This window comes from Mizuhopecten yessoensis, unplaced genomic scaffold, assembly GCF_002113885.1.
Source record: "Mizuhopecten yessoensis strain PY_sf001 unplaced genomic scaffold, ASM211388v2 scaffold11039, whole genome shotgun sequence".
NCBI classification, from domain to species: Eukaryota; Metazoa; Mollusca; class Bivalvia; order Pectinida; family Pectinidae; genus Mizuhopecten; species Mizuhopecten yessoensis.
In genome coordinates this window covers 413,347-429,053 of record NW_018408848.1, presented here as the reverse complement: position 1 = coordinate 429,053, position 15,707 = coordinate 413,347, and the positions used below count along the sequence as shown (strand labels likewise).

Here is a 15,707-nt window from a genome sequence, read left to right as displayed (position 1 = left end):
TGCAATGATCGATTCTATTTCTTTCACATTAAGTACTGTACTAGTAAATATGTGAAATGACAAACTCACTTTGAAGGTTGGCTTTCATACACATCAGTATTAAGTTTAGATCAAAAGTTACCTCAAGGTGCATTTACTGTTAAAATGACTCGATCAAACAGATTAGAGGAAAGAAGAGAAAAGATCGAACTAACAAAGAACTAATGAAGATGGTACAAAGGTGGGCGCCAAGATCCCTCTGGGATCTCTTGTTTCAAAATAGATGCGGCAGGGCGGTATTTATTTTACATGGCAAAAAACGAGACAAGGGCAATTTATTTTTATTGTGTAGTTTGTAAAACGTTCATTGTGGTCATTACCTTGTCTTGTTATAGTTGTGTAGAGACCCGTCATAGAGCAAGCCTCTGAAAATCCCCCCACGATGTTCCAGACGTGAATCACAAACCCCCCATTCCTTATTTGTACCGAAATGAGCACCATTTGTATACAAGACTAATAAGTCATAATCATTTTAACGCTTGCCTGTATCTCAATCCTTACCTTTATTCAAACATTTTGGGGACTTGGGTGACTAACGAGTAAAAACGACATGCGGACCAATTTTCGTTTTTTTTTCAAGATGGCAGCTGGCGCATTCACAATTTTTTTTTATTATTACTTTCACATTAAAATCGGCAATGCGCACGGTGCCATGAAATGCGCGCGGGCCTGAGAACCAAGCAATCAAATTTGTTTGGCCTAATAGAGTATGTATATCCCACCCCCTGATATAGGTGTACATGTATGGAATCACAACCCCTAACACAATATGTATGGTACCACTAATCCTAATATGGTGTGTATGACTGCAACTTCAGGCTTCTTACAAGCAAATTTGTGATGTTGTATGCACCTACCAGTAGTGTACATATTTCATTGATTCTTAGAATTGTCTAAAAATTTGAACATCGTCGGCAAACGATTTAGTAATGCATTCTGGATCAGTAAGTGTAATGTTAATTTTTTAACAATTATTAGATGATAATACCCAAGGCTAAAATGTTTTGGCTTTTCTGCCTACAGTTTCTACTCTTTTTGGGGGGCAGTGGCTCCCAGGTTCTTCATATGACATCAGGTATTAAGCCAGGAACAAAAACGGTGTGATTGAACTAGATTTATCTGGTTGTTTAACTTCAGTTTTCTTTTCACTTCTTTAAATTGGCACTAATTATTTCTTTTGTATTGATGGGCTGTCAAGAATCCAATTATAATAATAACTTTTCACTTCTTACAGGTAATATTTCTGATCGGAAACAAATCTGATTTAGAAGCACAGCGAGACGTAACATATGAAGAGGCGAAACAGTTTGCTGATGAAAATGGTAACATTCTTATGAACACAAATAACTATTCCGTGGTAAACTATTTGTCACAATATTTTTCGATATATAAAAACCATCTTAAAGAAACAATGCATATTCTCTCACTGAATTTGAGGTTGTTATTCTGGCCTTAAGAAATCAAACAAACAGTATTTATAGGATTCTTGAAGCAAAACCTCCCTGGTCTTGAGTTACTCAGGTGACACATTGCAATTGCCTTTTGTCTGACATACTTGGTCTGTCATGCGTTAACAATCACATTTTCGTCTTCTCCAAAGAAATGCTGTATGTCGGGAATTTTTCGTCCAGGCACACTTTTCCCCCTTCGCCTTTGAAATCCATATTTGCCCAGTGTTAGTTTCTCCCATCACATTTAATTACAATGTTTGTTACGCTGTTGACTTATATTTGCTGTATTGATAAATTCCTACTTGTTACAGATGGCAAAAAGGGGGAAATAAACTGCAGCGAAAATTTCCCAGTACATAGTTCTCTGTCAGATTTTGATGAAACATGGTGGTAATCATAAGCTCATGATGGGAGCAGAATCTGTACTCATTGACCATCCAGAGCTGAGGGTTGAGGGGCAGGCTTATAAGTGTTCACAAAGTGCAAAACATTCAAACAACTTCTTTTGTGAAACTTACAGGTGGATTTTCACCAATTTTTCTAAAATTTCTTGCTTTTGCTGTTAATTTTTGTTATTTATGTCAAAAAGGGGAACTTTCTCAAATTTATTTGTAGGTTCCCCCTGGTCTTAAAACAAAGTAGCCGACAGGTTAAAATCTTGGATTTTGACTGTAGAGTTTTGTTATTTCTAATAAGCTTCTCAGGAAGTTATTGAGGGATGTTTCTCAAATTAAATATTCATGTTGCCCTTGGTCCACTTACAAATATGATATTACATGGATTAAATAAATGTACAAGATTCTTGTTTTGGATTTCTAACATGGGACTGGGTAATTGCACCTGTAAGGAAAAATGTAGGGCAAAGAGGGGAAAAGATTATCTTTTGTGGATCTGATAAGATCATTTTATGGTGGGCACCAGGAGCCTTCTAGAAACTTTTGGTTTTGCAACAAGGATAATAAATGAAAAGTTAAAAATTAAAATGTAATGCAACATAACATGTTTTAAAGAAACCCTTTGTTTTATAAACTTCAGGTTTGATGTTTCTGGAGTGCAGTGCCAAAACGTAAGTTGACATTTGCAAATTATATGATGTAGCCGTTGCATTTTTTTGAAAACACTTTATTGTCCCATAACAATCCAATTAGGTTGACTAACAAATTGCATTTTGATATTCTTTCGTTCTCACCTTGTCCAGGCAGTAACTTCAGTATATCTGAAACAATATTTTTTGACACTCATAACTTCTATCAAGATTGCAGCAAGTAGTCGGACGATTGTAATGTATTCCCTTATAATTGTCCTGACAGTAACTTCTGAACGAAAGAACATTATTTTATGACACATTATTTGTAAAAACTCAACACAAGTTGATGAAATCTTCTATATATATGATGGATTTTGCTAGGTGTTGATAGGTCATGTAAATGACCCCATTCCCTTCATAATTTTCCAAATTTCAACTTGCTGGTAAACTTTCTTGATCCAGCAGTTGTTTGTCATTGATGTTAAAAACATTTCAGTATGGCCATGCATTTCATTAGAATATACGTTAAGTAACTATAGAGTAACAGATCTTAAAGAATTTCAACTTATGCTATACTGTAGAAGTAGCTTTAATAGTGCATTGTATAAAAGGGATGTCATTAAATTATGCAGGGCATAACATATTTCAAGTATTCCATTTTATAAGTATCAATTATTTAAGAATACATTCTTACAGATATTATATATTTTCTTTTTTTCAGTGGTGATAATGTAGAAGATGCTTTCTTAGATACAGCAAAGAAAATCTACCAAAATATACAGGATGGAAGGTAGGAATGTCACATTTAAGAGCACCATGTAGAATATCCATGATAATTTCCATGACATGACTTTAGCCATATTTAATCAGGTTTTGATAAAATGATTTACTAAGTTCAAGTATGATAATACATTTATGGAAAATAATCAACAATTTGAAGGTCGGCCCACTCCCCTTTCTACCTTGCCCAACAGGACAAGTTGATAAAAATTGCAGATAACATTGAATTTAAATTCACTACAAAGTGTTTTAGTGACGATGTACCTAGGCTGTTTCTGAACTCCTTGCTGCCTTTACCATACACTACAAGGCTTTCAAGTAACCCTGATTGCAAGAACATTGCTTGTGGGCATGCAGAATAAAATCGCAGTAATCAAGTATCAGATAATCCATGTGTATTGCAAATATGGCAGTAAAACACACCTTGTTTTCATTCGGTGTTGGAAGATTGTGGAAATAAAAAGAAAAAAAGGAAGGGTCATGAATTTCCATAGCTGCAAGTTTTCTATATATATATAGCTACCATACCATGTGAATAATTGAGCACAAATTAAATTTTGCCTCTTTTATTGGTGGTACAAGTAGACATTTAAATTCCTAAAATAATCTGCCAGACGGACAAATAACTCAAAAAGTTAATGTTAAGTGTTGTATATTAATTGGTCAGGTATTTTACCCAAAACAGAAGAAAAAATGCAGAATGTTCCAAATTTTGTGAAAATATGGCATTTGTATTTTCCAAGTAAAAAAAGACTAGGTCATAGTAATAAAAAGTTGTGAAAACACTGGTAGGCAACATTTATGTTACTGTTATTATTATTATTAAATGCTTAATGGCCCATCAATACAGGATAGGTCATTAGGGCCAACAAATGGTCGAAAAAAATCCAATACAAAACAAAAACATCAAACAAACTTAAAGGTGACAAACTTCAATTTGAATATTGAAAGTGGCTATGATGACTCAAATTTTATTAAAAAGACCAACAGCTTTCAGATATCCTAAAATTGAAGAGACAGTTATGTTTTCTAAAAGAGATTTAAGACATGTAAGGTATTAAACCTAAAATCAGTGAGTGGTATCCTAGCTACAGAGAGAGGCGCCGAGACGAGGTTGTCCTTGCCCGTCTTTGGATGGGTCATTCATACATAACCCATTGTTATTTACTAAACGTGATGTCCAGTCGCAATGCATAGCGTGTCAGGAACCATTTACAGTAAAACACTTCTTTTTAGATTGTGTCGACTTTAAGTCAACTTGGGGAAAATTTCTATAATAATATTACATGTCTTATGTTACTGGACAAGGCAATTTAATTGAGACATATCATACCATGATATCTTGCTCAAACTTTTTCAGTTTGGACCTCAATGCAGCCGAGTCTGGGGTACAGCACAAACCAGCAACACCAAGGAATGCTATAAATAACGACCAAGCACCCAACAAGGAGGGCTGCGCCTGTTAGTTGGATGGACGCTGTATGACGTATGATGAGAGCTGTACACACTGTACAAATCTAAATTACAAACTATCCATTCCATGGACACATGCATGAAGGAGAGTGAAGAGAAGGGAGTTTACTCTTTCACACACGAGTATTTTTGGGTCATTTTCCAAACTTTTCAAATCCTTCGTTGTTCACTTGCTTATTGAAGTTTAAATCCAGTTTGAAGAAAAGTGAAACTTGATTGCAAGCATTAACTTCAGAAAAAAATCTTGTTTGAAAATTGAGGTTATGGTCTAGAATAAGTCAAAAATCAACTAAAATAGTTAATTAAATTTGGTCAGACCAAACTGGATGAAACAGTGTTTAGAAGAGAAAAAAATTGGTTGATTTTTTTCAACTTAAGTATAAAAAAGGTTAAAATTTATGTCAAAAAGCATTTGTGGCCCCAAAGAACAACGAGGATAGAACTGCCTGGAGAGGCACGTGGATGTGAAAGTGGATGCTGCGTTATTAGTCGGCATAACTTGTGTATTTGACAGTGGTGGACATGTGAGTGATGAGACTGAATGATGAGCTACATGATGTGTGAGAGAAACCATTGTATATATATGTGATATTTTGTCCACGTGATATACATGTACATCTTAAGAGATGAAACATTCTTCAAAATTTTCTCTATTAGTTGTGAATCATACACACAAATCATTTTTGTATGTGCAATCATCGAATCACAGTGTATTAAAACAGATACAAAGATGTACCCAAGCTGGTTACAGCTGTTGCACAGGGAGAGACATTGTTTTGTATTTACCTGGTTTTACAAACAAGGAGCACTTCGTACCAGTACCGCTGTTTATCTTCCACTTACCTTTTAAACTTGAAAATGGTTTTTGAATTGTTCAATACTTTAAACAAGTAATACACATACAACTGTGGAATTCGTTTTTCGACTTTCTACACCTGGTTTTACTGAGAACAAGCAGAAATTTCCTATTAAGTGGAATGTATCTTCAGTAAATTTGTACAGTTACTATCTTGCATGTGAACTCCCCATCTGTTACCCAGCTAGTCAATGTAATAACGATGATCCTGTGAATTTTGATAGCACATTGTTGATGTTATACACAGTCCGAGATGGATGTACAGTTTTATATACTACTCTACACTTTCACATAATAGTGTTATAACATTGTACTGTTTACTAGGCTGTTGTTGCCAACAGATTACCAGTGTCCATTAGGTCACTCCCTGTTGTAAGATAGTTTTAAACTTGATGTCCACTGTTAAGATAAATTTGAGCACATATATAATTTTATGTCTGGATCTCGTCACGACTGCCACTTTGTCATGATTTTCCTTTTGCAAATATTTGTCTGTTTTGCAATTTGTTTATAAAAGGCATCTTGCGCATGTTTGGTTAAACCAGTTTGCCAGTTTTATGGCTGTAGACTTAAAACATTTGCTATCAAATTAGCCATCCATGTTCATGATTTAGCTTGAACATCAACAAAAACAAATATAGCTGATATTACATGATAGATGTAAGATATGATCCAACGTACCATTTCAGATGATGTAACTTAATATATATACCTTACTACGACATAATTCCCATTTATACCCGAGTACCACACTAAGAACTCGGTATAACATGTTTTACTTATTGCTATTTGCACCTGGTTCATTGATTTGATATTTGTAAGGTACACACAAGATGACATGCTTTAGTATAGCACTCAGTAATTCTGATAAGACGTTCATTCTCGGAGGAAAATTTATTACCATACATTTTTCTACGAGTACTTGCCGTCTTATGAGCTTGTAGAGTGTTGATACTCCATATAATCATGTCAATTATGTTAACAATGGGTTACAACATTAAACACTTTATTCCAATGTGATTATTCCAGAATTAATCATATGTGAGGGGTTGAAGGCTATTTTTCATACACCTTCACCTATAAACTTCCTAACCTAAAGTATTACTGTATATTTGGGACTTTTCGCCCTGTCAAACTTTGGCCCTTTATTGGTAAAATACATATTCAGCGCGTGTGATTGCGCCTTCACATTTAATTACTTTGTATATTATGTTGGTTACTGATGCTCGCTGTCATTATCAATTTGTCCTAATTACGAAGGATAAACAATGCAAAAATTAAACTGCAGCTGAAATTTCTTGTAGATGACGGGTTAGATCACACAACTATTAATACATTTTTGATATTGGTAAATTGAAATGGCCCCACCCCTTTTCATGATTACTTGAGGAATAAATCTTACTCGTATATATATTGTACAACTTGTGAACAACTCCCCTGTGGTGACCATGGAAGCTTCCAATGACATTGAAGAAACCTATTAGCACAACATCAGTCTGATTAGCTACCATTTTCTTGAGTTTAATAGGGTATACTAGCTTGAAATTGATGTGGCCTGCAGTATGATGTAATCAATGAAACAGCCCCATACCTAACAAAAAGGTATGTGTTATATAAATCTTACCTGGTAAAAGATACAACATGGACAGCAACTAAGATATTTCACAGAGATTATGTATACACGATAAAATCTATGTATATAAACTTAACTATGTATTTACATGTGGTATGAGTGTGATGCTTTGTTTGTGATTTAGCCTCAGTGTAAATAGTCTTAATAACAGATCACGTGTTTTTTTACTAAACAGGTGTTTGATATCATCGTTCTGTGTATACATAACACTCTCTCAACTGACCGTTAACGTATCACCATTGTGTGGTTGGTCCTACTGTTTAGCAGTGATAGTCTTTTCAGAGTTCTTTGTTGGTGAAGTAATATTTTTTTAATTTTCAATTGACACTTTTCACATCTATGGAGAAGATTTCTGAAATTGTCATTTCCTTGACATAGAATAAGTTACTTTAAAATATTAATAGTATATTCAGCTGTAATTATTCCACACAGTTTTATGCTCATGGCTCTTTCATTTGGCTTTGTGTTTATGTATCAGATGACGTAGGATTTGTTTTAGTTTAATGTAGATATATAGGGTTATTTATTACTACTGTGATAGGATTTGGTTTGGTAAGATAGAGATTGTGTTTGGCATCAAAATTCCTTTTCCTTTCTGTTGAAATAAAATAATCTTGATTAAAATGATAATGTTGGGCATATAGTTTCAAATTTTATTTCATTTACATTCAAGAAAACAAGGAAAAGTTTTGTTCAGAGATACTGTACAAACAGGATGCTATCAAACCAAAACATGATTGCATGAATTGAAAAAATTTCAGTCAGTCGAAATCAAATTATGTAGAGCTTGTTAAATATACTTTGAACATAAGTTTCATGTTATACAGTAAGGTGCATGAAAACTTTTTGTAAACAATTATCTAGTTGCAATACCATAGCCCAATGTTCATTTGCTCAAATAGCAGAAGGAAAAAGCTTTCTCGATCATATACAGATTCAGCTACTGATTAACAAGCCACAAAGCTGTAGCGTTGATAACTTCTACCTGTTCTGTAACAGTTTTTGATTTCTATAGAGTGCTAGTGTTTTACCAATACAGGTACATACAAAACATATGTGATGTCTTAAAGAAGGACCTCTGACACAAAATTCAAAAATCAAATATATTGGTGGATTTAGAGTGCATGGTACAAACAGTGTTATAAGGATTGGTCGTCCAGATTATTGAAGAAAATTACGTGCAGCCACACAAAACAGAATATTTGGTACATTGATACATACTTCTCTTTTTGAAAGGTGTTATGATCTGTTGTAAAAATGAAAGTAGAAAAAGGAATTCACCAACTGGTTTTTAAAGATTATTTGACAAAAAATATTAAGAACAATGGATGAATCGGAAATTTGGCACATTCTGATTTGTTTTTCCCTTCATTTTTAAATTTGTTTATGGAAGCTATAAATAACATATTGGAAAGTCTATATATATATATGTATACATTGTTGTGTTTATGAGAAAATGTCTTGTTTTTGTGTGCAGGTACTTGTGCAAATTATATATTACCCTTTATATATATATATCTATGTAATGCTTTATTTATATGATTCTATAAATTATGTTCCATGCTATCAATGATAAAAAAAAAAGAAATCACCTTTGGTTGATTTCTTTAATTTATTATTTTTTGTAGTGTACTGCCTTGTAATTGTTGAAAGATCACTTTATGTAAGTCATTTGTCTTATTGAAGGTAATCAATGTATTCTAAATATATCAACGCTTTCCTCACATTTGAACTCAGAAGAAAATCATGAACTTTAGCAGTTGTTAAAATGCTGTGCTTAAAACAAAGTCTTGTTATGTAATAAACCTATAACTCGATAAACGAGGTACATATGTATATAAATTTCCAATCCCTTATCCAGCAATGTTACCAAGCGATTTACCAAGATATCACTTGTTTTAGTAATTGTGTATCAATGGACATACAGACAATAGTGTAAGTGTTTTACTGCCTGATAGCATGGAAATGATGATGATGGATAGTTTTGAAGTCTTGGAGGTTGTCGCTGTGGTAGATTTGATACAGTATAAATTGATGTCCTTTGTGGTGGTTATTCCCAGTTAGTGTCAAGTTTTCTTTTATTATTGATGATGAGCTTCAGTCATCTTATAGCCGATATAAACCAATAGCAATTCAAAGCATAATATCAGTCAGAAAGGGTCAAAAGTAATTGTCATAAATCTAATTCTAACTTTAAACTCCAGGTTGTCTCCCCTTACATAAACAACATCAATAGTTGAGGTGTATTCCATTTTGGTTGAATTCATACTAAGTCAAAATCTGTAACCCTTTACAGTGTGGCTGTGTCAGATACTTACCTAGAGTTTTCAGTATTCTTTTGCAGGGAAGGAGCTTTTAAACATTTGGCATTTTGGTATGGTTTCATCAGAAGTAAAATCTACTGTATTTTGTTGGTGTATGATATAATACTTGATATAATGCCTAGTATGAATGAGAGACATTCGAGTAGTTTGATTGGTATTGTATTGTGTGTATGTGCCCACGTATTCCTGACGTGTAGACAATAACAATTTTATATTGCACATCTTATTCACTTTCTCTGATGTAACCGACATGTCATACTATACGTCTGTCAAATTAAGGTGTTTCATTAAGATACAACAACGTAACTTGTAATGTGATTAGTTGAATCAGTTGGGGGAAAAATTGTGAAAATATATCTAGATTTGATGATTGAAATATAGTATTTTATGTTTATTTGAAATAAGCATATCAAGACTAAAAATTATTGTATGTAATTAGATTAACAGCCCCTTTTATCATCAATGTCTTTGGCTATCATTCCAGGAAGTGATATCCTTTTGATAAAGACTTTGAATACAGCTGAGTCTCAGTTATCCAACCACGTTTTTTTCTGGCAAATTACAACTGGATTAATAGGAAAGTTTCGGTGTAAAAAAAGAAAGGGTGAACTTAGAGCAATTGTTGAATAGTGGAACAACCAGATAATGAGGCTTGTCTTAAAGTGTGTGTTATTGTCAAAGGAAATAAGACCAAACTAGACAACCAGAAAATAACTGGGGGGGGGGGGGGTTGATTTGGTTGANAAAACAGCCAACAGGTACTGTATGTTTCTGTAAAATGGTTAGCTAACTGATGCAGTCTTTTAAGAAATACAGTATCTCCTCAATTTTTAAAGAAGGAACTCTATTTGGATTTATATTTTGGCTGATGTTTTACATTTTTTCATGATTTTTCAATCGTGAAATTATGAGTATTACGTGGATTTTTAAAAAGAGGTTTACTAATTACTTGCATGTATTCATGCCGTGCCATAGATGTAATTCTTTACATAGGTCACTATTACCATTCTCCAAATCAATGTATGATACCTCTACCACCTGATCGGTGTTGAACACTATAAGTTTCCATTACTGTATAGGTGTACTCCAGTTTCGGGAGCTCCATTTTTTAACAATAACCAGTTTCAAATCTAAAGTGCTACATACTCTGTACAACAAACCATTACTTTACTCATCCTGAACACATTGTGATATAAGTATGTAAATGCAGTAATAAATGAGAGGAAAGGATCTTTTTTATTCTTTGTTATTTTTATGCATTTTGTCTGCATTTTTGTACAGTACGAAAATATTGCATATCAACCCTGTAAAAAATACTACATATGAAGTCGGGTAGTCATACAAGTTATTCATGTTCAATTAATATGTTGTCACACTTGTGTACTTTGGAATTTGATCTGGAAGTATTAGGGCACATAAAGCTATGTTCCTTGTTAAACTGACAAGTTGATAACCTTTCAAACATGGTATGAAATGAAAGAGGCATCCATAAGCCTTAAAATACTTGGTTACAGGTAATTTAGTCTTCACATGTATAGACCTTCCAAATTCCAACACCTGGATGTCTTAAGTTAATGCAACAAATTAGGCAAGTAAAAGATTAATTGGAAAATGTATACAACATATACTTCTAGGAAACTCGCCTGGATTATGAAAGGAAGCGGTGGATTGATATTTGTAATATGAATGTTCTCTTCTTAAAAACAAGCGTTCTTCTTCATTTTTCTTAAATTTTCCAGCACTTGTTGAAGTCTGATAATTATCAATTGATCATATTTTCCATCTCCAGTATATTGAAAACATTTCAAATTCCTGACTGGTTGCATGGTATGTATACACTCTTGTTTAAAAAGTCCAAATGTCGAGGTGTTTGTTATACTATCTTTTCAATAGCAAGTGTATAATAAATGTTAACTGGAGATACATTCAGATAAACTATTATGAATATGGACTTAGAATGTAATCCTCCTGGACATTGATGAATTGGACCACCTGTATTTGTGTATAAAGGTAAGAACCAATGAAAACACAACACAATGAAAGCCTATCAAGCCTTTTATTTAGCACTCGTAATAGTCTGACAAGGTGTGCAACAAAAACAGTGGGTTTGCAGTGCAATGATACAGTGCTGATAAACTTATCACAGAGAAAGTGAAATGAAGGGTTGGAAAGACTGGGGGCCAACCATAATACTACTGACTATTAAAATCTAAACTCCTATTTAACTGCACACTCATGCTGTCTCTTACAAAATCGAAATCAAAAGGAGTGGTTGTTTTTAATGTAAGTTTAAAAATTTGGTCATTATCCAATTTATTTATGGAAAATTTCATTCAAAAAAAGAACTTTACATTAATCTGATAAGGATGGAACTTAATTATGCTATTGACTTGGAGTAAATTATCATAAAACCTAAAATTTACACCTTTTATTTACATATCAAAGGACTTTCACTATAAGTATTGAAATGAAAACAAATAATATTAAACATCCATCACAGTGCTATGTAATGTGTTCGTTTAGGCCAATGTCCTTGGCAGCATAGCCAAGTTTGTATATCACAGTCTACAATCAACTCTAAGTAGAACTTTGTGTAGTTTCATGGGAGCGAAAACAATGTTTTACAAAGAAAATTATCACATTATTTCGAAAACCATTATAAAGGAAATAAAAGGGAAGAAAAACGAATGCTTAGGATTCTTAGTAGCTTTAACAACTCAACAATAAAAACGTGTGTCACTAACAAACATGTTATCACAGACAACGCGACAGCAGGTCATAATGTATATCATACAAAATGTAAATGATAAGCATGTATAAATATATAATGTACATGGTGAACAGAACAATATATACTATTTGTTTCTTTTACATGTAACAACAAGCAATTAACAAATACTTTGTATTGTATAATATATTTTGCAAACAATTAATGAAAAAAATACCAGTAATATGTAAATGTTGTTTTGATACAAACCAGCATTCATGCATACAATGCACAAGACCAAAAACAAATATGTTGGTTGAGCAAAATCAGGGATACTCATGTAAGGGTGTAAGCTCATTTCTGTTTCAATAATACTTTGTATATATACCTAGGTAGATGGAAAAAATCAATCCAGGTTATTTTCCTTTATTTTCCAATACAGACTATTAATACTTAAACCGGTTCAACAGTTAAATACTGATTCATCAGATCCAATCCTTCACAGGGTCCGGGCTGCTTACGTAGCAGCAGCCATAATACTGATTATAACATGTAACAAGGAGTACCCACAATAGCTACTATCATTCTGTAATACTGTTGTCAACTCAGTCAAACTGAGCAGCGATAAAAAATACTATTTTCATTTAAAAGAAAACCATTGAGTGCAACACTAAAACTTAATAAATGAAAAGTTCAGGGGGTTTTTCAATTTGAAAAAGACTACTCATTTTACTAAAAACAATCACAGACAGTGCAACAAAATTAATTTAATAATAATTTCTAATGTGAAGAAATGAGCACAAATATATAAAAAAAAGTAAGAAAGTAATTTTTGCATACATTCTTTAATAAAATCATTTTGCAGAAAAAATGAATAAATCGTGTAAACATGCAAGTGTCTTTAAAATGAAAATAAGAGTATATCATAAAAATACACTGCAACTTGCAGTTTTAGAGGTTTTTTTTAAAAATGACAATAAAAGATTTTTATGTAGAATGAAATGTATACCAAATCTATTGGTATAGCAATAACAAAACACGAACAATATATTTATTATAATGTCACTTTATAACATTAGGTCAAGGTTGGTGATCATCCACTAAATTATCAAACAAAATTGTCAATCACTCAATCCAGTTCTTTTCCTTACAGCCAAAACAATTCTACAAATTTTCCATTTTGTTAAACCAGATTTGTAAATCACATTTTCTCTCCCTCACACTCACAACTTGCAAGATTATTCCTGGAGAAGGGTTTTGATTACAAAGCACAATTAAAAGAAAGTTGTAGAATTTCTCTGGTAATCATTATTTATAAATAAAAAATCCGGAAGGTATTAGATTTGTTTTAACCTGTTGGTAACAGACTAGATATAAACCGACTGTAAGAATTGACATGTTCGGTAACTATCCTCATGATGCCATCCCCTCTGTGGATGCCTTGTACCTATTTTATTTTCAATGTTCACAGCAAACATGCAGTAACTGGGATTAGAACGCAGCTCCTAAGGTCCATCTGTGATCTCCTCTCCTCCTGCGCAGCCGAATGATGCTGGCATCTACAGATGACGCGACACCCTTACTCTTGATGTCTTCCCGGAGTTTGATGTTAGCCAGATTGAGCAATCCTATGTTCCGGCTGGTGGCTGTGAGTGACTGGAGCAAACCACCACCGTTCTAGAAAATACAAAAAAAAGACGCCTCTGGTCAGTTTCGTACAAACCAATATACATACCATTATCCAGCTATACAGTGATCAAATAGGCCAATGAAAATTGATTATGTAAGACAGAATGTTGTTGCAAGTATCACACTTTTATCAATAAGTGTATCGTGAATGTGTTGCCCTTTGTTATTTATATATTTTAAGAGATAAAATTCATGCTTAATCATTAAGACAGTCAACTTTCAACTCAAATATATATAGAAGATCATGCCTTAAAATAAATCAATGATCTGTGTAAGTGTGGTGATAGAAAGTCCTTACTATGAGGAGTGAAAATAAAAGATGATTTCCATCTAAATTAAATTGTTTCAGTAAGTTTTATCCGGTCATCAACTCTAAGCAGCTAACCTTGATGACCTCCTGGGCCTCTGGTAATTGTGTGCCGGGATGTCGGTGGAACACCCTCACGAGGGGACGGTCCAACCTCTCTCTGGTGGTCATATCAGCACTTGTAACTGGTCCCTGGTAACAATAATCAATGGTAACCAGTGATGTCATTCAAACAAAAAATGATGTTAGATATATAAGTATTAACCCAATTGTTTCAAGCTATTATAAAAGGGAGAATCACAACCAAACTTATTTTGAAATCTTTTAATCAAGTTGTCTGTAATCTGACTTATTTATCTTTGCTGGCCATGTGTCAGTATTCGAAGCCTCAACTAGAACTCAGTAAGTATTGATGAGCTTTAATTGTAGATGATTTATTTGTGGGACACCTATAAAACATACCAGTGTGTAGCCTCTGGCCTTCTCTGTGGCATCGTACCAACGCTGAGCCCTGTGGATTCCATGTCTGTTCTCGCCAAGTGTTACTCCCAAGTGTTGCTACAAAGTTAAAACATATGTTACCATGGGTTATCACTGGTAACATTCCTATTAACCAGAGGTTATCACCAGTGAAAAACCTGTTTTCATGGGTCAACACTGGACATAGTCCTGTTTCCAGGGGTCCTCACTGATGAAATTCCTGTCTATATATACCAGGGGTTATCACTGGTGAAATTCCTGTCTATATATACCAGGGGTTATCACTGCATAGTAAAATTCCTGTTTTCAGTTTTTTTTGCTGGTAAAAGTCTTGTTTACCAAGTGTTAAACTGGTATTACTAATGAAAGTCCTGTTTTCAGGGGTTATCACTGGTAAAACACTTGTTTATTAGGGGTTATCACTGGTAAAACACTTGTTTATTAGGGGTTATCACTGGTAAAACACTTGTTTATAAGGGGTTATCACTGGTGAAATTCCTATTATAACCAGTTGTTATCACTGGTGAAACACTTATCACATTCCTGTTTACCAGGGTTTATCACTGGTGACATTCCTGTTTACCAGGGGTTATCACTGGTAAAAGTCCTGTTTACCAGTGGTTATCACCAGTGAACAAGGTTACCGCGAGCGGTATATAATATGCCCGTCACACATTGAATGAGCAGTTGTTTGTATGATTGAAATATATGAAGTATTTGTGAGTAATTGATATTAAAAGAGAAATCATTCAACATAACTGGTAGATCAATGAGTGCAATACAACATCATGGAACGCATGCATCGCATTAATGAAACCAAGGGGAATAACTCCAATAATTACGGTCGAATAATGGCGGTTATCGAACTTGTCCGAGGTTTCATGGTAATTAACCTTGTTGTGAAGTTTGAAGTTAATCCGTTAATAATTACTCGAGATATC

The 15,707-nt window shown here is 33.7% G+C and overlaps 2 protein-coding genes across 2 annotated transcripts in view; one reads left to right on the top strand and one right to left on the bottom strand.

The window, feature by feature from the left end:
- The window catches only part of LOC110464888 (ras-related protein Rab-14), a 17,751-nt gene extending 7,431 nt beyond the window's left edge, over positions 1-10,320 (top strand). Inside the window, exons 6-9 of the mRNA XM_021520349.1 lie at positions 1,274-1,361; positions 2,526-2,556; positions 3,239-3,307; positions 4,658-10,320. Of these exons, the coding sequence (XP_021376024.1) occupies positions 1,274-1,361; positions 2,526-2,556; positions 3,239-3,307; positions 4,658-4,763 (294 nt within the window). The 3' untranslated portion in view covers positions 4,764-10,320. The remainder of the gene's footprint in view (positions 1-1,273; positions 1,362-2,525; positions 2,557-3,238; positions 3,308-4,657) is intronic.
- Positions 10,321-11,624: 1,304 nt separating this feature from the next.
- LOC110464862 (coiled-coil domain-containing protein 105-like) overlaps positions 11,625-15,707 on the bottom strand; it is a 14,988-nt gene continuing 10,905 nt past the window's right edge. The window contains exons 4-6 of the mRNA XM_021520307.1: positions 14,749-14,844; positions 14,365-14,478; positions 11,625-13,967 (exon numbers count right to left, since the gene is read on the bottom strand). Of these exons, the coding sequence (XP_021375982.1) occupies positions 13,782-13,967; positions 14,365-14,478; positions 14,749-14,844 (396 nt within the window). The 3' untranslated portion in view covers positions 11,625-13,781. The remainder of the gene's footprint in view (positions 13,968-14,364; positions 14,479-14,748; positions 14,845-15,707) is intronic.